Source organism: Volvox carteri (genome assembly GCF_000143455.1).
Source record: "Volvox carteri f. nagariensis unplaced genomic scaffold VOLCAscaffold_45, whole genome shotgun sequence".
In the NCBI taxonomy this organism is placed as follows: Eukaryota; Viridiplantae; Chlorophyta; class Chlorophyceae; order Chlamydomonadales; family Volvocaceae; genus Volvox; species Volvox carteri.
This window is the reverse complement of record NW_003307588.1, coordinates 419,699-442,817: the sequence shown is the minus strand read 5'-3', so window position 1 is coordinate 442,817 and position 23,119 is coordinate 419,699. Positions and strand designations below refer to the sequence as shown.

The 23,119-nt window shown below is 55.5% G+C and overlaps 3 protein-coding genes across 3 annotated transcripts; 1 reads left to right on the top strand and 2 right to left on the bottom strand.

The window, feature by feature from the left end:
- Nucleotides 1–241: 241 nt before the first annotated feature.
- On the top strand, nucleotides 242–8,061 carry VOLCADRAFT_106515 (uncharacterized protein; the record flags this gene model as incomplete). The annotated part of the gene is made up of 13 exons (XM_002954736.1): nucleotides 242–263; nucleotides 333–463; nucleotides 763–834; nucleotides 1,000–1,064; nucleotides 1,860–1,970; nucleotides 2,213–2,266; nucleotides 2,492–2,582; nucleotides 3,006–3,554; nucleotides 3,961–4,111; nucleotides 4,445–4,764; nucleotides 5,201–5,350; nucleotides 5,578–5,697; nucleotides 7,565–8,061. The coding sequence occupies 13 exons, from the start codon at nucleotides 242–244 to the stop codon at nucleotides 7,616–7,618; spliced, it is 1,890 nt and encodes a 629-aa protein (XP_002954782.1). The 3' UTR covers nucleotides 7,619–8,061.
- A 282-nt stretch (nucleotides 8,062–8,343) lies between these two features.
- Nucleotides 8,344–13,682, bottom strand: VOLCADRAFT_106514 (uncharacterized protein; the record flags this gene model as incomplete). Its single annotated transcript, XM_002954685.1, has 7 exons — nucleotides 8,344–9,602; nucleotides 9,920–10,014; nucleotides 11,351–11,380; nucleotides 12,590–12,679; nucleotides 12,881–13,045; nucleotides 13,284–13,418; nucleotides 13,521–13,682. 7 exons carry the CDS (start codon nucleotides 13,680–13,682, stop codon nucleotides 9,428–9,430), a joined length of 852 nt encoding a protein of 283 aa, XP_002954731.1. The 3' UTR covers nucleotides 8,344–9,427.
- A 452-nt stretch (nucleotides 13,683–14,134) lies between these two features.
- On the bottom strand, nucleotides 14,135–21,879 carry dnj49 (molecular chaperone; the record flags this gene model as incomplete). Its single annotated transcript, XM_002954684.1, has 10 exons — nucleotides 14,135–14,207; nucleotides 14,477–14,686; nucleotides 15,099–15,261; nucleotides 15,374–16,154; nucleotides 16,393–16,990; nucleotides 17,622–17,748; nucleotides 19,109–19,371; nucleotides 19,762–19,943; nucleotides 20,402–20,458; nucleotides 21,853–21,879. 10 exons carry the CDS (start codon nucleotides 21,877–21,879, stop codon nucleotides 14,135–14,137), a joined length of 2,481 nt encoding a protein of 826 aa, XP_002954730.1.
- Between the last annotated feature and the right edge of the window lie 1,240 nt (nucleotides 21,880–23,119).

Here is a 23,119-nt window from a genome sequence, read left to right as displayed (position 1 = left end):
GGTTTCGTGGACAAAATTATATGCCGGCATAGTTCGCTGCTGAGAAACCTGCGGCCGCCACGCCACCGACAAGTTAGCGTCCCAGAGTCAGCCATAGGACGTGGATGCATCACGACAAGACAACAAATTGCAGTAAACGTACAAGCCTGGGTTTTGTAAGGCATTTGTCTGTGGTAGTGACGGGGCTCTTTTGCACTTTACGATATTTTTCTACGCATCCAAGGTGACAGTTGGGAGAAAAATGCTTCAGCGCTGCTCATCGGGTAGAGCATCCTTTTTAGGGCGCCGGGCCCTGTACTGTCCCCTCCCAACCGCCATCGTTCGCACGACAGCTCTGCAAAATGGTAGCCACGCTTCTGGCCCTAGCTCCTCTCCGCCCTATGAACCAATTCACGTAACCATCGTCGGCGGCGGCGCTGCCGGACTCACTGCCGCGTTCTTCGCGGCCGAGCATGGCGCCAGGGTTAGTCAATTGCACCTGCGTCACACCATCTCATTGGCTTTCACGCGGGCGATAATCTTAAGAGGTCTGGATATTATTAAAACTGGTATCCGTGTGCAATTATTGCAAGTCGCTGCAGTGGAACGTTAACGCTGCGGCAAAGTCGCGAGCAGCTGTGCATTCGCGTCCGTCTTGCTGTACACCTGCGGTTCCGCCTGCGCAGGCCGTGTCCAGTTCCCTGAAGTCTCCAGGACTATTTCCCCCTCCCCTCACTGCGTCTTCTCGTATCCCTAAAACCTGCCCCTGCCCCACGTCTATAGCTTCTCTACTACGCACAACGCCGCGGCAATCCCGCATTCCGGGCGCAAGCACCGCCACAGCCATGCACGCAGGTGCATGCATGCATGCACAGCACCTTTTCCGTAACCCTGCGTAAATCATACCATCCATACCACGGCCGCCCCCAATGCCACCACCCGTGGCAACAACTACAGCTCCACCAAGCAAACCAAGCCGCTGCCCACCATCACCACCACGCTGCCGTACCACTCACCCAGGTTACGGTTCTGGAGCGAACCCGCGAGGCTGGCAAGAAGATCCTCATGTCGGGGGGAGCCCGCTGGTGGGTGGGACTGGAACTGAAAGCTAGATCAGATCTCGTCGTACAAGAGGTTTTAATAAGATTTTGTTACAACACCTCACATCTGATATAGTCTGTTGGCGCGGAATTTGTATTAATAAGATCCGTAAACTTTGCTTGACATAATATTTTTTAGATATAATCCGTCAATAGGTTCAATAAGTTCATAAGGCCCGAATCCTCTGACGGCAAGTCCTCTGATACCCTCGGAGCCTCTGAGTCTTGGCGGCTAGGTAGGTAGTTTTCCGACATCATTTTCATTACATCATCCCGAGAGGTCGCCGCACTTCTCAAGAACGCCTTTTGGTCAGTCCTACTTCTGGTACACTCTTTCCCTGGCAGCAGCTTCACTCGTTCACGTGTTCGTCTTTCCCCCTCGGAGAGCCGCGTCGCCAACAGCACCAGCACCACCAAGCGCATTAAGATGCAAATCCACACACGCACACACACACACACACACATCCTATGAGCCACCAACTCACTCTCTGTTTCCGGAGTTACGGACATTTGAGTCATTGCTTATGACCACGGCAGTTTGGGACGTTGACAGTTGGCAGTTGACCATTTGCTTCTTGCGTGTATCTTATTTGCTCAGCAGCTGGTGATTTAGAAGTGTGTAACGGCAACGACAGCACACGTTGCTTTCCACTCCCTAAGAGATCTCCCGTTCGTAATAATAATTCCTTCCCTACGCATTTAAATTCTCGCATGCTGTGCCGTGCCGTGCCGTACAATGCCTGCTGGCGTTTCCTGTACTCCGGATCCCCTGGGCCGCAGCAACGTCCTCCCGTTCGAAGTGGACATACATACAGACTACTTCAGTGAGAGCAGCGCGAGTGCCGTACGTGCCGTATTTGCGTCCTGGAACCTCGACCTCTGCAAGGCTTGGTAAGCGGGTGGTGTCGGGGAAGGGGCGCAACGGCCGGGACAGCTTGGGTTGGTTGGCGGTTGGCGGTTAAGGGAAAGATTAATGTGTGCGACAGGGGGATAGCACAAGGGTGGCCCTGTCTTCTCTACCTCCTCCCCCTCCTCCTCGTGTGCTACTCGCTTGCCCTGGCAGCAGCTTCAATCGTGTGTGGTTCGTCTTTCTCCCCCTCCTCCTCCCTCTTGCCCTGCCCTGCCCTGGGCAGCTTCCGCTCCCGCCTCCGCGACAGTGACTCGTGTGGCTCTGGTATCTTCTCCCAGTGCCGCTCCCCTCCCATAACTCCCCTCTCCCCTCTCCACTCCCCGCCTATCCCCCCGCCGGTTCCCCCGCCCGTTCCAATAACATTTTTTTATTCACCGCCGTTTCATGACACAAGCAGCCGCACCCGCCACCCTGCACCTCACACCTCACACCTCTCAGCCCCCCCGGGCCCCCCGGCCCCCCCGGCCCCGCCCGGGCGGTGCATCCCCACTGGCCCCCCCAGGCTGGAGGACCCCCACTGGGGGGTGGGTCTGGATCTGCAGCTGGAGGAGGAAACTCGGAAGTACTTCCCCTCCAGCAACTCGGCGAGAGAGGTGACGGCGGGCTTTGGCGGCTTGTGCGGGGAGCGAGGGAGAGGAAGGGGGAGAGAGAGGAAGAGGGAGAGACAGAGGGCGAGAGGGGGATAGGGAGGGAGGGAAGAGGGAGGGAGGGAAGAGGGAGAGGGAGAGGAAAGGGGAGAGAGGGAGGGAGAGGGAGAGGCGGGAAATGCCCAAAGGGACGCAATCAAAGCCTCCCAGGGTGTAACCGGAAATGCAGGAGAGGTATTGGGGCAGTTGCAGGGCCGGGTCGGGCCGGTGGTTACCGGTGCCGCTGCTGCTGCTACTGCCAGCGCTGCTGTACTACTGCTGCTACTGCCAGCACTGTTGTACTACTGTTGCTGCTGCTACTGCCGGTATTGCGCAACCTAGAACTGTTGCGCGGCCCACATGCTACTACTGCTGCTGTTGCTGTTGCAGGTCCGTGACCGTTTAGTGGCGGCCTGCCAGGCTCGGGGTGTAGTCTTCAAGTACAATGCAAGCGTCGAGGGGCTACAACTGCTACAGACGCCGCAGGAGGAAGATGGGAATGTGCACGTTCCGCCTCCAGCGGTGGCGGCGGCGGCAGAGCCTCCTCAGGGCCCGGTTTCGGAGCCGGCGGTTTCGGAGGCTGCGACCGTAGGAGGAGTGGCAGGGGCGGCGGCGGCCGTGGAGGTGGTGGAGGAAGATCTTGGCGCTGTACGGCGCGCCAGCGCCGCCGCCGCCGGACCAGCAGGTGTTGACGGTGTAAGTGGCGGCGGCGGCGGCGGCGGCGGCGCTGGCGGTGGTGAGAAAGGCGTAGGGGGCGGCAGTGGTGCGCGGAAAGGCAAGAAGGGGCGGGGCCCTAGGATCAGCGGCGCCGAGCTGGCAGTAGCAGTAGCAGCAGCGGAAGCGGAGGCAGCAGCCGCCTCCAGCACAACCAATGCTACAGCCCAGGCCCGTTGGCTTTGCCGGTTGCAAGACGGAACGGAACATGTAACGGATAAGCTGGTAGGTTCCGGATTCCACTTAATGATCTTGTTTGCTCAGAGAATTGGGTTCGGGACAATGTATCTGATGTGTCCTGGTTGATGGCCGTTGAAGCGTACGGCAGTTCGTACAGCCTTGTGAGGGCGTTACAGCTTCTCCCACATCGCACCCCTTCCCCCCCTGTGTACGACACCACCACCATCACCACCATAGTTAGGGTCAGTCAGCCGCCGAAACCCTTTTCCCAATTCTAAACCACCCACCATCATCCCGCCGCTGCATTCCGTACACAATTTTCCTACACGACACGTTTCCGTACACCCCTTCTCAGCCCCCCGACCCGCACCTGCCGACATCTCTCCACACCGACCCGCCGGATGGTGACTAACCCGCATGAAGCTGTTTCTGCCGTACTACCCGTCATCAGGTCATCGCCACCGGCGGCCTGAGCTTCCCCGCCGTGGGCACTGACGGCACCGGTCACCTCCTGATCCGCGCCCTGGGGCACTCCCTCCATGAGCCGTACCCGGCTCTGACACCCCTCACGGGCGCCCACCCGGCAGGAGGGCAATTGGCGGGTGTGTTTTTAGTTAGTGTGGTAGTGTGTATGTGTGGTAGTGTGTGCGTGTGGGGGGGTTAAATGTGTGTCTGGGGGTTTCGTAGTGTGTGCGAGGGGGGTGGAGAGGGTGGTAAAGCCCCCAAAACACACACGCACACGCACACGCACACACATCTGATGTCGATCGCGATGTGGCCTTATCGGGTTCTCCTCCCCTTGTTGTATCCTTCCCCCTTCAGTCTTTCTTTGCCATCAGCTTCACTCGCTCGTGGTTCGTCTTTTCCCCCTTCCCCCTTCGGCATATGAGCAGCTGATGTTTTGCTTCTTGCTTACCCGCGTCTCCACACCCCAGGTGTGTCCATGTACGGCATTGAGTTGTCCGTACAGGTGCCCGGTGTACGGCGGCCAAAGTTTTCTGAGCGTACGGCATTTCTGTTCACGCACCGTGGCTACAGCGGCCCGGCGGTGCTGGATCTTAGTCATTATGCGGTCAAGGCATTGGCCCGCGGCCACGGTGCAGCGGCGGCGGCGGCGGCGGCGGTGAAGTCGGTTGCTGGCGCCGCCGCTACAGCCGTCGCCGGCAGTAGCGGGCGTTACGTCGAAATGGGTCTTCCGTCCATTCACGTGAACTGGACGCATGAGTCAGCCGAAGTTTGGGACGAGCGGATACGGGTCAGTGGGAAACATGTTCGGTCAATATGGTCATGTATTCTTGGTACGACATGACAATAGCGTTTTCGTTGAATTATGACCAACTTACCTGTTGTGGTGAGGGACGGGGGGGGGACACAACACCGTGCTGACACAGGTACTCTTTTTTACCTCCTCTGCTGCTGCCGTACAATGAAGATGTCGTACGACGGCGCCGAACAGGCCGATTCCGTCGCGTTCCGACAATCCTTTGATGCATCGTACCACGACAGTGCTTGCGGGAAGACGGGCATGGAGAGGCGTTTACTTGCATGCATGTGTGTGCGTGTGTGTGTGTGTGTGTGTGTGTGTGTGTGTGTGCATGGCAGCCGCCATCGCGATGCTACACACGATGATGCTACACACGTGATGTTTTGTGTGCTGTGATATGGCACACGTGCTATGCCTACACGTGCAGGCCGTACAGCAGGCTGGCGGTACGGCACTCGTGACGACGCTACTGCAGCGGCACGGGGTGCGTGAGCGGCTGGCGGAGGCGCTGGTTTCGGAGCTTGGCCTCGTGGACCGCCGTGTTTGCGATGTCAAGAAGGCGGAGCGAGCGGCGCTGGTGGGTAGCGGTTGAATTTTCCTTAGTTTTCGGTTGACCGTTGCAACGACCGTGAAGAAGAGGGATGGGCATGATTTCCATAGTTTGCTGGAATATCGTCAAAATCGGTTTTTTTGGTTGGGTGGTTAGGAAGAACAGTCGAGCAGCAGAGCATTAAAGCGCCAGGTAACCGCGAGCGCCATCACAATATCCTATTTAAGCACTAACCACGTCCACATGCAGTACAGGTGTCCGCACTGACGTCGTACGAGCTGCCGTACAATGGACATGAGGGCTACAAGAAGGCGGAGGTGACTGGCGGAGGCGTGCGGTTGGAGGAGATCAACTGCGCCACCATGGAGAGTCGGGTAGGTGGTTGGTAGTTAGGTAGTTGCTGTTTCGTTCGTTTGACAACTGATTGGACTGCCTGATTCGAACACACGACACTTCATGTTTCTACCACTATTCATCATGTTATTTCTGATGAGCCCCTTTCCCTTTCCCCCATTTCACTCGTTCGTGGTTCGTGGTCTTTCCCCCTTTCCCCTTTTGAGCAGCTGCTTCCCAATTTATTTCTGTGTGGAGAAATCCTGGATGTGTTCGGTCGCATCGGCGGATTCAATTTCTACTGGGCTTGGGTTTCGGGGCGGCTGGCGGGCATCGGAGCTGCACAGGGCGGGTTGCGCCCCAAAAAGACAGCCAAAACCAACAACAAGAACGCCGCCGCCGCCGCCGCCGCCGCGGCCGCCACGTCAGCTCCTCCATGACAGCTTCTGGCGGCGCTGCTTACCCCCGGCTGGTGCTACCGCTGCTGGTACAACAGCAGTAGCAGTAGCGGTAGCAGTAGCAGTAGAACTTCAAGGACAAAAAGGGCAGAAGGCTGTAGCGCCACACTCACTTCGAGCAGTAGCAGTAAAAGTAATGGCACCAATGACAACACCACACTCACACACATACATACACACATGTTTTTGCGGATATAGCTGTAGGGTTTTTCACTCGGAAGCTAGAGGATGGTGTTGGAAAGTATTTCCCCAATATTCCCAATATATTTTTATCATTATTATTGAAGGTGATTTGAGGCTTGTTGGCTGTCGTGATTGAGGTATTGGATGGATTGATTGATGGAAGGAGGGGATGGGCTGGTTGGCGGGTGTCGTAACGTACGGAATAAGGTGCTGGGTTAGGTCGGGCGCCCTCCCGAAATGTGACCGAGGCAGACGTGCCTTTGTCCACCTGTTTTTATTTGTCGTGGTGATGGTTGGTGAAACCGGAGCTGGTCACTCTTGTGTGCCCCCTGCAAAATGTTACCGAAAGCTTACGAGGCCACCACCACCATCACTACCGCACCACCAATACTTGTACTGCAAACGCCTTGGTGGCGGCGCCGTCAATCTCTGCTTCTCTCGTTATCATTGGTTGAGCTCAACTGCCAACCGTTTCCGCACAGTTTCCGGAGTACGACACGTCGGGACCGGCTTTTTACACACCAGTCTTGTTATAATATTATAAAACATATACGTACTCCACCATCCAGATTGAAATGAAAACTAAATGTTGTGGTGGCGACACTGCCGTACTGGCGAACCTTTGTACGTCAGACGTAGCGGCCGTTGCGCCTCCGTAGTTGCGCCGTACATTTCGCGTACATTCGCGTACATCGCACAGCCCCGACGATATGTTTGCTTTCATCATCCTTGACAATGCGACAAATCCTTTTCATCCCCACGAGCTGTCATTGGGTCAAGGACAATTATTTTCTTGAGGAAAGAGCCGCACACAGTTGTTTAACTGGCAACGGTCATATCGTGGTACGACCAATAATGGTACGACAAGGAGTTAAGGCGGCCACACAGTGGTATGGCCATTAGTGGTACGACCAAGAACGAAGGCGGCCAAAGTTAAGGCGGCTGATGACGGGGGGAGAGAGCGGGAGAGCGAGCGGGAGATATGCTGCAAAAAGAGATGAAACGCATGGCGATAGGCATTCCATGTCATCAGCGAATTTGCGAGGTGTGTACAGGTGTGTACACTGCCGTACACAGATGTTCGTACAGTCGTGACGCACTACACACAGCGACAAAAAACAAATCAGAAAAAGATCTAAAACATCTTAAACTGCGAGTGAAACCTAACACATTTTATGCCTACTACCTAACAAAAACGCAAACCTCATACTGACGAAAGAAGATTGCGAACTTGACAACAGACCCGACTTCCCCAATATTGCTGCAGCCCAGGAACCTGCAGGAACCGCCTTCCACTTTTCGGTTAAGTCCCCTGATCTAAGTACAAGTAAAAAAAACTTTTTCCCCAAACGCCCCTGCCACCGAAGTAGACTTAAAATCCCCTCAATCGTCAAATGCAAACTTCTTCGTCGCTCAATTGCAGCAGCAGCACCACCACCACCAGCAGCAGCACCACCATCGCATGGCAGGCAGGAGAGAAGCAAACAACATCACAACCCTGACAACAACAATGGCAGCTACACTACAATCCCAGCAGAAGAACAGCAGAGCATGAAGACTTCTTGAAAGCTTCTTCAGGAAGAGTTCCATACGAGAGTACGACATATTGCCGTACAGTATCCATTGCCAAGCAATGGCGGATGGATGGATGGCAACCACCATTCAGCTCAGAGCCGAGCCCCGGTTTAAACCCCAGGCGGCTAAGGAGGTGGGGAAAAGGCTCGTTGCTACAAAGCAGAGCTACACACATATCGAGCTATACACATATTCGAGAGAAAAACAAACTGAAAAAAACAAAGCTTCAAAAGTTTTTTACTCTCTGCACAGCGACACGCATTAAACATATACACACGCACACAAAGCCGCCCCGACCCGTTTCAAACCACCAACATCAACTAACATCAACAGCAAACCGAAAACGAACCTTTCAAAACCAATTCGGCTCCTTTTGCAACACCTCTCCGCCATCAGCCGCTTTCGATGCGAGTAGGCTCGTCCAGGATCCAGACTTTCCTTCTTCTTCTTCTTCTTCTTCTTCTTCTTCTTCTTCTACACTCTGCACTATACGCAGTTACACTGAACTGAAGTACTGTCACCCCACCAACCCCTCCGGGAAACGGGCTTCCTATTCAACTTTTCCAAAACACACACATACATACACACACACACACTTCTAATCCACATTTCAATACATTTTCAAAATACAGCGTAACAGCAACAAGCTTGGGAAGCCGCGATATGTCTTTTCCTTCCGTACAGTATACACACATACATACATACATTACATACATACATACCGCACACACACATACATACATACACACACAGAGGAATTACCAGTATATACTCCACCCCACCTGAGCCCCAAGGTGGAAAACGCCCGAGAGCACTCATTGGCCCCCCCCCCGGGTTTCCTTTCCCCCCCTTCCCCCTCCACTCTTCCGTCGCCTTTCTTCATTTGCACTCCCAAAAAAGACTGCCCCTCTGTTCTAATACACAGTAGTCATACACGTGGTCCAGCAAGTACGTTACGTTTTTCCGTCCTTACAGCGCCCCCCGTTTTTCCGTCCTTATGGGCCCCCCCTCCCGTACGACACACTACACTCCAACATACATACACGTATACACCCACCCACGACACGTTCATAATCTAACGTTGCGTTTCGATGTACGTTGCAATGAGGGGCGACATGCATACATGAAACACATAACCGTACATTTGTGCGTATGTACGTACGTATGTGTCTTTGATGGATGCATGTATGCATGCGGCGACGCAAGACAGATGCTGCTGCTCTCCTAAAACGCCAGCAGACATCACATATACCCATAGTCAAAAGTACAGACATACATATCGAGGAAGTGTGTGTGTGGGGGGGGGGGAGACGAGCCACGTCGTGGATCCGGAAAGGGGAAAAACACACGCGTGCCAACCACGGCGTCAATGGCAGGACAGAAACCCACAGATCCCTCTCTCCCCCCTTCCCCCTCATATCCAAGTACACCCCCTGCCGTCGTACTATCAGCTTATTGTGGCAATTTTACAAACAACAGCAGCTTTTCGTTCCCGGCACGGCCGTCGTACAGGCTGCCTTAACAGCAGCCTGTCCTTTTCTTCTTCGCCTTGGCTTCACAGCAGCCGTACAGGAAGCTTCTTGGCGGCCAGCGCGCTGACCGCTCTGAGGGCCCCCCGGGGCACTCGCAGCGCCGCACTCGCCGCCTTGGCCAGTCCGCGACCCACCCTCCAGCCGCGGCTCATGCCCGCCAGCACCACATTGACACTCGTGTGTACGGCAGAAAGGTACCTGAAAAGGCGACGCATGGGCCCACCAGTCAACGGTATATCTGCAAAGTACATATTTATATATTTTTAATATATTTAATATTATTCTTATATATTTTTGATTTATTTATTTTATATTTTTATATTTTTTGTTGTGTTCACATTTCTTAACTGAAGGTACATTAGCTGTATTGATCAGCTGACTATGAGTCAGCAAGGGCGCTGGACAAGGACAACTAACAGTCTTGTTTGTCCTAACTACTAACAGAAAAAATGGCCCCCACTCACGAGCTCACTCACTCTTTCCCCCTCCCCAAAAAAACACAGCCACGCGCTCACCCGCGGAAGAAGCCGACGACGCTGCCCGCCACCAACCCAAGAACGGATGTGTAGACCAGCTCCGAAACCAGAGCGAACGCGACACAGGCCACCGCCTACACAACAACCCAGCAGGCGCAACGCGTCAAATAATGTATCAGTGGCAGTTGTGTTGGTAACAGCCGTACAGGCTTCCGTTAACAAAAATACGACACGGCAGAGGTTAAGGCCTGGCTTCTGCTCCCGGCGCGTCCGGGTTCAAACCCGCCTGCCGACCTCTCGGGGTGTTTGAGAGGTGATGAAATGGGAGGTGACCCCCCATCTTGTGGACGGTGTAGGACGTGATAAAATCAACTTGCGAGCTGACCAGGAACTAAGTTGACGCGCCGTTGATCCGCTAGATTTGGTTGGATGCCGGTGGTGAGTTGCCAAACTCAAAGAGTACACTCTGAAGTCGGATGGGGTGAGTGGATTAGGGTGCCCCTCTAGCAGGGGAGAGCAGGGAACTGCCTCGGGAAGGAGGCCACTGGTGAAGCTTAACCACCCTGTAACAACATCAACACGGACGACACACTCCCACGAGTAGAGCGGAAATACGGAAGCAATTCCTAAGTAGGAAGTGGGTAGAGTGAGTGAGTGAGTGAGGAAAGACGAACCACACACGATTGAAGCTGCTGCCAGGGCAAGAGAGTAGCAAACGTAAAAACTGACCGAAAGGCGTCCGTGGCGACTGTGACGACTGTGACCTCGGGATGACGAAGTGACGTTGATGTCGGAAACCCTACCTACCTAAGCCGCCAGAATTAAAAAGCTGAATAGTATAGCCAAACCGTAAAGAAGTAGGTGTAAAAACTGTAGTAGTGAAGGCGGCGAGTAAAATAGTGCTGTCGTAAAGGTGACCTAAAGTTGCTGGCCTGGAGAAAAGGCTGATTTGCTGATACTGAAAGGCTGTCGGTATGCAAGTGCTCCTCCCAACCCCCCCCCAAAAAAAAAACTAAAACGCGCGACTGACCCGACCGACCCGACTAATCTATTCCGGCTAGCCTACCGACGCCAACGCGATAAATCAAAGAAGCTCGAACCACCCTTTGGACTCACCTGGCCAGGCCGCAGAAGTAGTGGCAAAAGGCACATGCAAAAACAAAAGGGTAGCAAAGAGGTGAGCCGGGTGCGATAAAGGACAAGGAGACATGCGAATGCTGCTGAGGAAAAGTAGTAGCTGGCTGGCTGATTTGAAATTTTGACTAAGGAAAAATAAAGGAAATGGAAACGCTTAAGAAAGGAAAAACAAGCGAAGTGTCGTACCGGATGAAGGAATGATGACGCAATGAACGATTGCATAACAGGAAGTAAAGGCGTAACGGGGTGAGAGCAAGAAGGGAAATAATAATAAAAAACAAAAAACAGTGCGAGGGTCGGGGCCACATATGGCTCCCGCCAAACCGTGCGCACCAGGAGCATCTGCATGCAGCTCCGTGGTGCCTAAAAGAAGGGGCAAGAGTAAACGAATGAGGGGCAGGGAAAGAAGAACTACAAAAAAGTGAAGGTAATTGGGGGCAGGGTAGAGAGGAAGGAGAATTAGGAAGCAGGGTAGGGGATCAAGGGCCATGAAGTGGACTTCAAAATTCGTGTTGAGACCCGATCCGTGAACAGGGGGGAAAGTGCGAAGTCGTTGTACCCAGAGCATTTCCCGGGCTTGGCAGATGGAACGGTAAGGAAGTGGTCGTGAAGAATCGGGAGGGGGAAGGTTTTCAAGTGGGAAGAAAAAGAGGTGTGAAAGGCCGGAAGCCCAGATAGCTTGCTGAAAACGGCAGGCTCGTGACCCGATACCGGTAGAGCTAGTGCGGGAGTAATGGGCAGCAGTGTCGTAAATGTGATGACTGATTCGTTGAGAAAGGTCGAGGGTGGTGTGGCCGACATAAAAACCGAGAAAGGGCGCGCGCAGGGAAAATGCGGCGTAGACAACTCCGTGAACACGGAAAGGAGCTTGATTAAGTAAGTGAATGGTGGAAGGGGAGACGTGGGCATTGCGCACAGCGATGAGGTAATCAATAGTAGGGGACCGGTTAGGGTTATTAATATTAATAGCTCCAGGGAGGGAGGGAGGGAGGGAAGGCGCCGGACCCTAATGTTCCGAAAAGCTATACCAGCACCAACAGGACGTGGTGGCATGTCGTACAACGTAACCGTAAGTGTACGGCACATGCGTCAATGCATCGTTGTCGCAGCGGACCAGTACCGCATGGCGGGTTATGGGGGAGTGGTTGGGCTATGGTCAAGGGAGGCTACACCATACCGCAAGAAGCGGGGTAATGAGGTTCGAGGCCGGGAGAAATGAACGCGCCTCATCGCGGCCAGTGCGCTTTTACAATCACACTTACGTTCGTACTTGTACGACCAAAAAGTTCCCACCTGGGCCCCTGCTGACTGCTCCCCTTTCTTCTCCCCCCAACCCCTTCCAACCCGCCTGTCCATCTGTACGGCTCTCTGGACCCCACACGCCCCCTCAAGAACTCCTCATCTTAGCGGCGGCGACAAGTCCCCAGACAAACTGAATTGTCCGACCATCCAATCATATTCTAGCAGCAAGACTCTCACCCAGTCTTAAATCGAGCTCGTTCTCATCCCCCTCCCCTTCAATCGTGTGTGGTTCGTCTTTCCCCTCCCCTCCCCTCCCCTCCCCCGCGGCACCTGGCACCAGAGCAGCTCCGCGTAAGGGGTTCCCAAGAGATCGCCCAGCGCCGACAGCAAGTTCAGAAGGATGCTGGTCTGCTCCTCCACCTGCGGGTGACCAGATAGGTAGTTACTAGAAAACAAAAAATTAACTCGAATAGACATGCGAGTATTGAGTCGCGTTGCAGTCGCGTTGTTCATTTCACGGGGTCGCACTGCGCAAAGAATCTGGCTTGGTGGTTTCGCCGTACAGCTCTAAGACTCCCGGAGGCGTTAAGCCTCCTTCCCCAGGGCAGCTCCGGAACCCACCAGCGTTTTGCCCATGCCGAAGCCGGCTCGCAGCCCTGCCGCGCCCGCGCGAGCTGCGCCCATCACGCTGCTCCCAACGACGTACAATTTCCAGCAACGGTACAGCAAATCCGTGTACGACCTACAGTTAAGCAGATCCAGCACTTGCTGGCTTGCTCGGGAAAGCTGCGAGAGGCGGGGGCCGGGAAGGGTGGGGGAAGGTTTTGGTCAACTGGGTGGTAGGGGAAGGATCGATGTGCTAGGGGACCTGGAGAGCCGTAAGGGGGAATGGGTGGGAATCTTCCGGAATTCGGTGACAGGCGAATGTAGGACAACGCGGTCGTTTTCGTTTAAAAAGCAAATCGTTTATTAACCAGAGAAACCTCCGGAACAGAGAAATAGCTTCTGGCAATTGCGTCCTCACCAATCGCGACACGTAAGTCCACCATCCATTGTTGCCGCGACTTCTGCTGCAACTGGGCGTTGCGTTCAGCTTGTATGGCTGCTTGCAAATTTCGCAATGCCGCGCCTTTCGAAACTGGCCTTGTGAGCGGAGAACCTGTTACGCAAGCGGTTGCAAAACGTCCATGGGTCTTTGGACGAACGACAAGGCGTAACTTCTGCCAATGTTGCACCTCAACCATTTGGACCTCGAACTTACCTGCTGCCAGTCCTCAAGGCACTTAACATGCATGTAATTCAGACTCCCGGCGCACTTGCATGGTGACACTAGGGCGAGACCCAGGGCAGGGTCACCTTCTTCGCCCCAGCAGATTCTGCATTGACGGGTGTCTGCGCTGCTACTATCCTCAGCCTCATCCATGCCAACGACCGGTATTTCCACGGAATAAAACGGCGGTGTACACTCCACCTGCTGAACCTTTTGCAATGAGAAAGGACTGAAGACCCTTAGTGCAGTTGCATCGTCGGGTTGAAGAAGTGCGGACTAGAAGGAGGGCGTGGGCTGTGAAAGACGTTTCTAACTCCGAAACCGCATTTGTACGTGACTGTTATGAACCCTGGAGACTTTCAAGCGGGGCAGGCGACTGTAAACGTGAATTCCCAACTATTGGTTAAGCGGTATTTTATAGGTAACTATGGAAACTGCGAAAATGCCCAAAAGCGCGATACATGTACTTCTGGCCTCGACCCTTGGACCTGATTGCCGTGTATAGTTCCGAATCCCCAGCGTGCTGTACGGTGATTTTGCCGTATCACCGAAAGCACAATCCCTCGGGCAGACGCAAACGATGCAAGTCGCGGGTTCTCGTCTACTCAAGCAGTCTCCACGGTCCACAGTCCGCAACGAACGCAGACGACAGCACATGGAGTCCAGTCGCCAGCCAAGCTGCGGAAGTGCGCACAGAGCACGCAAATCTTACAGCGAGGACCTCTACACTCCGCAACTCAGTCTCAACTTCCAACCCAGGCCCTCCCATGCTTTCCTATTTGCACACTACTCCAAGTCATCCACTTAAAACGTCAGCCAGTCCAACGCTCTGCTGCGATCCTCCTCAGTCAACGTCTGGCGCCCGAGCAAAGCCACAGCAGCCGCCCACCAACCATCCAGCATGCTCGCTCCTCCATAAAGCTCACGAGGAGGCGGGAGGGCCCCACCATCCCGCCACCGCCCGTGAAACCGTTTGCCGCCAATCGCGTAGCAGCCCCGAAACCGCTCGTCGTTGCGCCACTGCGATGCGCTCCTGCTCCTGAGCCACAACTGCCGCCACCAACACGAATACAGCGGGGTCCAGCCAGCCTTCCTGACCCCTTCGACCGTAGCCAGCCCACTCGAAGTACCAGCCGCCCACATCATGCGTGTCTTCCCTACCGGCGTCGTTCGGCCCAACAAGAAGAGGCGAGGGGATCGAAGATTGGAAGGTCGAACACGTGACCCAGATCAGATCAGACGATGCTTGGGCGCTTCAGGATGTCCAAAAAAAGCCGACCCAGATCAGATCAGGTCCGATCCGAATTGCGGAAACTCAGAAGCTTCAGGAAACAACTGACCCAAATCAAATTAGATCGGATCCGGACAGTTGATCTTCAGGTGCTTGCGGAAAAGCAGCTGACCCAGATTTTGCCTCCCTTCCCTTTCCCCCAGAAGTTCTTAGGACACCGGCAGCTGCTTCCCTTCATAACCTTTTTTGCTGCTGCACATAATTTCCCTTCCATGCTTCCCTTTCCATTCAAGTATACGGGCCAACTACTGATAGCTAGCTGATTACCTGCCACTCACCGGGGTGGAAATAGCCAGGTGATGCTGGGCAGCAAACGAGCTCTCACACAGCGACACAGCAGCCTCAATCTCTGAACGCCGTCGGAGGGATTGTGGATGGCGAAGAAGTGCATGGTGCGCAGACCTGGGAAGCTGCCGCGCACGATAAGCGCCACTCGCCTACCTGCGGGGGGGGGCGATGAGGCGGGGGGGCGGGGAGGCGGGGGGGCCACGCTCAGGGGCTTCTTCAGGTCGTTAAGGAAGAGGAGAAAGAGGAGGACAAAAGCCCGACGTACCCTCCGTGTCGTACACATGGCAACCCTCGACGCCCGCATTGAGTTGCCCGTTGACGTACACTTTGACTCGGCCCTCTAATACGGGCCCAAACAGCGGCACCATAAGGCCCCCGTCGGGATCCTCTGAAGGGGGGGAAGATCTAATGCCGGCCGTGCCGTCGTCGCCGCCGCCGCCGCCGTCACTGCCAAGTTCATCTTGCCCGCAAATAGCTCCGGAATCATCTTGCCGACGACGACGACCCTCCTGCTGCTGCCGGTGCTGACGGTGCATCGCCACCTTGCGGGTGTCTGCTCGGCCGGTGGTTACCGTTGACGGTTGGCGTCCGTTAACTGCACCCATGGAGTCCTCTTCGGCAGCCATGGCCGTCGGTGATGGCGGCAGCGGAGGAAGCTGATGTACGGCAAACGCCGCCAGGTCTTGGCCGAGCCGCATCTCCAGCACTACGGTTGCGCCCTCACCGCCGCCGCCGCCGCTGCTGCTGCTGCCATCACCACCCTCGCCGTTAGCATACGTATCTGGGATGTCTGGGCCGAATAGCCATTTGCGAGGGCTGTTAAAGGGCTGTGAAGGGCGACCTGGCTTCTTGCGCGCTGCTGCTGCTGCTGCTGCTGCTGCCGCCGCAGCGGCATCAGTGCTGCCCGCTGCGGCCGCAGCTTCCCCCGCACGAGCGGCCTCCGTAAGCGCCTGGCGTGCCGAAAAAGTGAGGCCAGAAACAATTAGTCCGGTAGTAGGAGGCAAGCATTGCCTTACCATAAGTTGCCAGTGCACGGACACCGTACGCTGTCAGTGCACGTACGACATGTCAACGCATCATCAAAGGGGTTAATCCCCATCTTGTCGGCTCAAAGCATTGCCGGGTGTGACTGCGTGCTACTATACGGCAGCCGTACATGCTCGTGTACGGTGTCCTGCACTGCGGCGAACGACGGCCCTGCGAGAGCTTTGCATGCATGCATATGTTAGGTATACAACTTCAGTGAACCAACCAACCAACCAACCAACCAATCGAATGTCGTACCTGGAGCTGCGGCGGTGGCGTCACCTCGGCCAGCAATCCCTCCACGTCCTCCTCCCAACCATCCTTCCGTCTAGAAGTTTCTCCTGACATTTCCTTGGCCGCTAGTATTTGCGGCGGCTTATTCCCTGCCGTCGTTGCCTCCTGCTCCTCCTCCGCCTTCTCCTCCGCCGTCTCTTCCTTTTCCAAACCCGTCACCATATCAAACGTGCCGGCGGCGGAACCCTTGTCCCCGCTTCTCCCCGCAGCATTCGCATTCTTCCGCCGCCAGCGCCTCATCATCTGCCGGCCTCCCAAGGCTGCCGTACCGTCGCGCGCCTGCGCCGCCTCCGCCGCCGTCACCAAAGAGATCTGCATGCTGCGACGCTGCAGTACAGCGGGATCAGGGTAGAACCCCTGGAGCTCTAGGAGCCCTCGGAGGCGGCTGTAGCCGGGTACCAAATGGCCGTAGCCGCCAGCGGCGTCGGCGTCGCTGCGTGCGATGCTAGCGGCTGCCAACTGTATGACAGCTTCATCGGGCAGGCCGCGAATGGCGGCTGGGTCAAGCACGTCTAGTGGGTTGATGCCGCCGCCGCCACGGCCGTCGCCGTCGCCGTGTATCCTGGCGAGGGCAGCTGCAGACGCGGTTGCCGTGGAAGGCGTACGGAGAAGCGGCTCCAGGTCACTTTTTTCGCTGTCGCCGCAGTCACCTGCAGGGCCTGACGCGCCGACGGGGCGTGGTGGGTCGATGGGTGCGGCCGTCGTGACCGTTGACGCCGCCGCCGCCGCCGCCGCAGTGACCTCCGCCGCAGTGATCGCCGCTGCCGCCGCCGCGGTCTGTACGCCTGACGCCGCCGACACCTCCAGACGCAGCCGCTCCTGCGGGAGACCGTTGAGGAGGATATTGCGTTTTCTCTGTGTGCGCGCATGCCGGGGTAGGGCGTCAGCTGTCCGCCACCGCTGCCGTACCAATCGTACCTTTGTCGTACCATCTTCATACCGCCGTCGTACATATCTCCCCGTGATATGTCCCCTCTGGTCATCGCTCTAGCGCTCTGGCAACACATTTGACATCGCAAATTTCTAAAATGGGCCCCCGCCTCGCCTCGCCACTCATACCTACCCTCCTGCCACTCACACCTACCCTCCTGCCACTAACACTACCCTCCTGCCACTCACACCCAAACAGCGTCATTTCACAAAATCTTTTCCAAAATGGGCCCCACGCCACGACCCACGGGTCTTGGACCCACCTGCACTCGCACCACACCCAACAGAGTGCGCCCCGAAACCAGCTGCATGATCTGGTCAGAGGCTCCAGGGTGGCGACGTAGATCCGCCTCGAAGCAGCGAGGGAGCTCTCCGGGTTGCAAGTCAAGTCTGTGATGACGGTTTGGGGGGGTAGGGCCGGGAGGAAAGGGTGACGACAGACAACGATGCGAGTGTAAAATAAATAAAATTTAATAAAATAAATTTAATAAAATAAATTTAATAAAATAAAAAATTTAATAAAATTATCATAAATTTAAAAGACGACATACAACATATGTTTAAATTGCGCAGGTGGTTGGGCCAGGCGGTTGCTAGTTAGTTAGCGCTGAGAAAAACCGTTGCAAAGGGAGTTAAGACGCCAGCCCAACCAGTAGCAGAAGCAGCACTAGCAAAAGCAGTGAAAGCAGAGTAGCGACAGCATCAACAGCAGTAGCAATAGTAGCAGTAGCAATAGTAGCAGTACCAATAGTAGCAGTACCAATATCAGCAGCAGCAATATCAGCAGTAGCAATAGCAGCAGTACCAATAGTAGCAGTACCAATAGCAGCAATAGCAGCAGTACCAATAGTAGCAGTACCAATAGCAGCAATAGCAGCAGTGGCAATAGCAGCAGTACCAATAGCAGCAGTAGCAGTAGCAGCAGTACCAATAGTAGCAGTCACAATAGCAGCAGTAGCAGCAGTACCAATATCAGCAGTAGCAGTAGCAGCAGTACCAATAGTAGCAGTACCAATAGTAGCAGTCACAATAGCAGCAGTAGCAGCAGTACCAATAGCAGCAGTACCAATAGCAGCAGTAGCAGTAGCAGCAGTAGCAATAGTAGCAGTAGCAATAGCGATACGCACTTGGGTCCCAGGTACGCGTGTACGAGCGCCGCGTGCAGCTGGCTCTCAAACTCATGGCAGTACTTGCGAAGGTAGTACTCCAGAGCAGCGGTACGGCCTGTCTCAAGTACGGCACCGTACACACGTACGTACGACAAGGAGTGACAGTGAGTACAGCGGGGCTTTGAATGCAGCTGGATTAGAGGTGGTGGTGGGGTTTGAAGGAGGCCGAGGAGTGGAGCAGTAGCGGGAGAGACTTTACAAAACCGAGCCGGAGGGAGTGCCGCTGCAGCCGCCCGCTGCCTGCTCGCTTGCTGCGGCCGCTGGTGACGAGGCGGGAGTCTGGGTGTGGATGTAGATGACGTGCGACTCGTCCTGCTGGAAATTGGACGAGAATATATACAGACATGTATACGAGAATATATATGTAATATTATATTCCGCCCTGATGATGCGCCGTCCAAGTCATCATCACCAGCTGGATTGAGGCCCATCGCCAGCAGCCGACACAAATCCACATCTCAGCAAAAGCAGCCACCACCACCACCACCACCACCACCACCACCACCACCACCACCGCCACCACCACCACCACCACCACCACCACCACCACCGCCACCACCACCACCACCACCACCACGTACCCGCAACGGGCTCTCGCCTCGTCCTCCTCATCATCCACTCGCCCACACCGTATCTCCAAGACCTGAAATCCACGAACCGAAGATCACCGCTGCCTGATCCAGGCTCAGATCTGGATCCATCGGATCTGGATTCAGTGTTCGTCCAGTCATTGGTCGCCGCTTGCCGCTGCTGCCGCTGCTGCCGCTGCTGTCGCTGGGCAGGCTGAGTTCCCGACCCAGATGACACCGCGGCAGTAGCGGCCAGCTGCATGTCGTACGACCGTCTGCGAAGGCAGGATATGGATATATGAGGCCGTGGGGTTGTTGGGTGGGGTTGTTGGGTGGGGTTGTTGGGTGGGGTTGTTGGGTGGGGTTGTTGGGTGGGGTTGTTGGGTGGGGTTGTTGGGTGGGGGTATCGGCCGTGCGGATACATAAAAGGCCGTTCCGTGTCGACCCCACTTTCAGCTTAGGCCTAGGTTCCACTGGGGCTCCAACTACTGCTTCCGGCTCCCTTTCCGGCAACTGCCAGACGTTACAGCGGGTGTCAGTAGCTATCGTACAACAACAATTGTACGATACGCAGTACAACGATTGACAGCCGTATTGTCACACAGGAGGCCCAGCCACTTGCAATGTATGGTACAGCAGTGCTGCTCACGAGCTGACTGACATACCGGCTTACGGGATTGCTAAGCGTTTCATACGCGGCAACTATACGAAGAAAAGCCGCCGCCGACTGCTCCGCCGTACTTTCGTACGACTGAATTTGCTGGAGCTTGTCGTAAGTGTCGTACGGGTGCTGGCGACGGGCCTTGGCGCGAGCAGCGAGCACGTCGGGATGCAGCTCCTTGGCTCTCTTGAGGTGGCAGATCGCGAGGAGGAAAGAGGATTCGTTTTGAAGGTTTGAAAAATGGACGAAAAAAGCGGATTGGGAGAGCAGATAGTGAAAAATCCAGGTCATGCCTGGGGACGAACACCGCTGCAGATGTCAAAACGTCTATTCGGTGACAAGGACGAACGGAGGAATGAAAATGGAAGCACGGCAACTACGCGGTGCAGCCTGATGGCGATGCAACTCATCATCCCCAACGACCTAACCGTCAACCGCCAACTGGCGCCAACGACGCTCTATGGTCACTTCACTGTCCTCAGCCCTTGGGGTGGGCGCCCTTGGGGTGGGCGCCCGACGTCCGCCCCCGAGAAGCTGCGTGATGGTAGGGTACGGTTCCCCACTTCTCCCTCTATTTCCCCCGTACAACAAAATCTAGTTCATAAAACTCTTCCCTCGTTCCGCTCCGAAACCAATTAGCTTACCTGTCGAAACGCCGCCTTGATGGCCGCCGAGGTCGCATCCCGGGGCACGCCAAGCACCTGCAGATCGCCAGCACATGGGCTCAGCAGCAGCCCCTAGCAGCAGCAGTAGCAGCAGCAGCAGTAGCCCTTCTGTGCTTAAAATAGCATTCATATCGATAAAGGACGCATCCTAGCGCAACTCGTATTTCATTTCCGTACCTCGTAATGGGTGGCGGATGTTGAAGAGGTCCAGGGAGGGTCGGGAGGACCCCAGCCCCCCCCCCCGCGGCCTGAGCCACGGCCTCCGCCTTCACGACGGTTCCCGCCGATCCCACCGTTGTGGGTCTTCCATGAAGCGGCGCCGCTGCTACTGCTACTGCTAAACCTGCCACTGCCGCTGCTGCTGCTACTGCTACTGCTGCTACTGCCGCCGCTGCGGCCATTGTTGTTGTTGCTGCTGTTGTTCCTGCTACTGCCCAGGCCGCGGCTATGAAAGCTGTTAGCAGTCCCGGCGGCGCCATCCGCGGCCATGCTAGCGAAAAACCTGCTGATACTACCGCTAATACTATTATCACCAGGTACGGCCAAACTGCTGGACGTCCAGCGCGCTCCATAGCCACCACCGCTGCCGCTGCCGCTTTTCCTGCTACTGCATTGGCATTGGCTTTTGATGGTGATTCCGTCAAATCCGCTGCTACTGCTCTTGCTGCAGCTGAGGCCGCCGGGGTAGCAGCCATCGCCAACGCTGCTGCTGCAACGCCTGCCGGCCGTTTATACAAGCAGTGGCAGTAACAGTAGCAGCAGTAGCAGTCATGGAAAAGGGTTATCGATTACCGGGGATATCCGCTGTGTGGGAGAAAAGTTTGCGTTTGAGGAATAAGCAAGACAGTTTTGTTTGGTTTGGAGGAGAGTTGCGGTTTCTCTGAGCTGTGGGGTAGTTGTGTGATTCTGCCTGGTAGTGTGCTGGATGCGACATACCATCGGGTCACTCCCTCACCCTCTCAGAGTCCCAAGGTGGGTTATCTCGCTGAAAAAGGCGTTGCTCTGTTTTCATGTTCTAAGTTATTCTTGTGCGGCTTAGCACGGGCAATGACGACCTCTTCTAGTTGCCTCAGGTCGCAAACACAAGCACACACGCGTGCGGCGACCCAGGTGGCGGCGTTGCTGCGCGAGGAGGGAGGGAGACTTCTTGCCGCGAGGGGGCCCGACCCTCACACACCTAGAAATCGATCGCTTGGCGAGTGGAGGGGGTTGAAACGTCACGTGAAGGATGCGATAAGGTAATCTGTGTGTGGGCCCTAAACCCCACGCCCTCGGCTGCTCGCATGCACCCACCCACCAACCCACCAACCCACCCACCAACCCACACGCGTGCCACTGACTCCGCTTAAGTGAACATGGCAATATCTCACATCCCGCCCCGTGTGATATCCATCAGGCTGCTGATCTCCGCGGCTCCCCCTCGCTCGCACCTCGCCGCAAGCAGCAGCAGTCCGCATAATCCAGCAGATTTCCCCCAGCTATTGCTGCTGCCATTGCAGCCAGGCGGTGCCGTACCGCGCCTTTCCAGCAACGGCGGCACAGATACTCCTGCTGCTGCTGTTGGTGTTGGTGTTGGTGTTGAGGTGATTGCCCGTAAGGCTGATAATTCCAAAAGCGCCCTAGGATGCGCACTCTCAGCAATGGGGCATGGATTTGACCAAGGTTGCCGCTGCTGTGGCTGCTGCTGTGGCTGCTGCTGTGGCTGCTGCTGTGGCTGCGGCTGTGGCTGCGGCTGTGGCTGTGGCTGTGGCTGTGGCTGCGGCTGTGGCTGCAGTATGCTGAGCGTTGCATCCTGATATGAAGTGGCGCCCGTGGTAGGAAATCGCATTTGAGGCGGAGAAGGAGGACGTGGAGGCGATGGGTACTGCTGGATTAGCAAGGGGAAGTAGGCTGGGGAGTTCGCGGGGGAAAGGGAGGCCGAAGCTGTGCGGGCGGAGGGCGTGGCCCAGGGAATGGGGAGGCTGCTTGCTCGCGGCAGTAGCATTGCCCCACAGAGAAGAGCGAGGTGCTGCTGCAGTGTGGACATGGCTGATGGCAGGGAGAAGATATGGCGAGGAAAGGAAACGGGGACGTCGTTGCGGGTAGGAGAGTCGTAGGGTCGCGCGCCGTTTAACGCAGACAGGCGTCTTGGAGATCCGCCAATATACCTTCGTTTTTGTTTTTTTACTCATTTGCTTTGTATCGCATTGCTGTGCTGGGATAGGGGATGGGCAACCATGTTTGTGCCGCTGCGGCAGTGATGCTTAGAGCGGGTTTACATCAGGCTTTAAAGTATTGTTCAAGGACAAGGAAAAGTCATAACGATGAAACCTAACCTTGATAACGGAAATGGAGCCTTCCAAAGGTATCAACGTTGCGCGCAGCTCGCAAGCAGTGGCTGTCAGCGAGCTTACGTTACGTAATATGATGGCATTACTAGATAATAAACTTGTCTCGGCAGGCTACAATGCCAAAGGAAGTTACACCAAAATTGAAGGACTGACGTGCTTGTCCCTGAGATTTTTGCATTTTCAAATGTTTCCTTTTCCCGTCGATTCTGGTCTCAGATAGTTGGATGGCAATTCACGTTCATCTTAAGAACATTACCATCGCTACCCTCGCTCGTTCCTCAAGTGCTACTGCGGCTGCATTTCCCCTGAACTGCATCCCTGGGAAGCTCATAGGAATGAGCTCGTAGCAATGGGAAAATTGACTGGG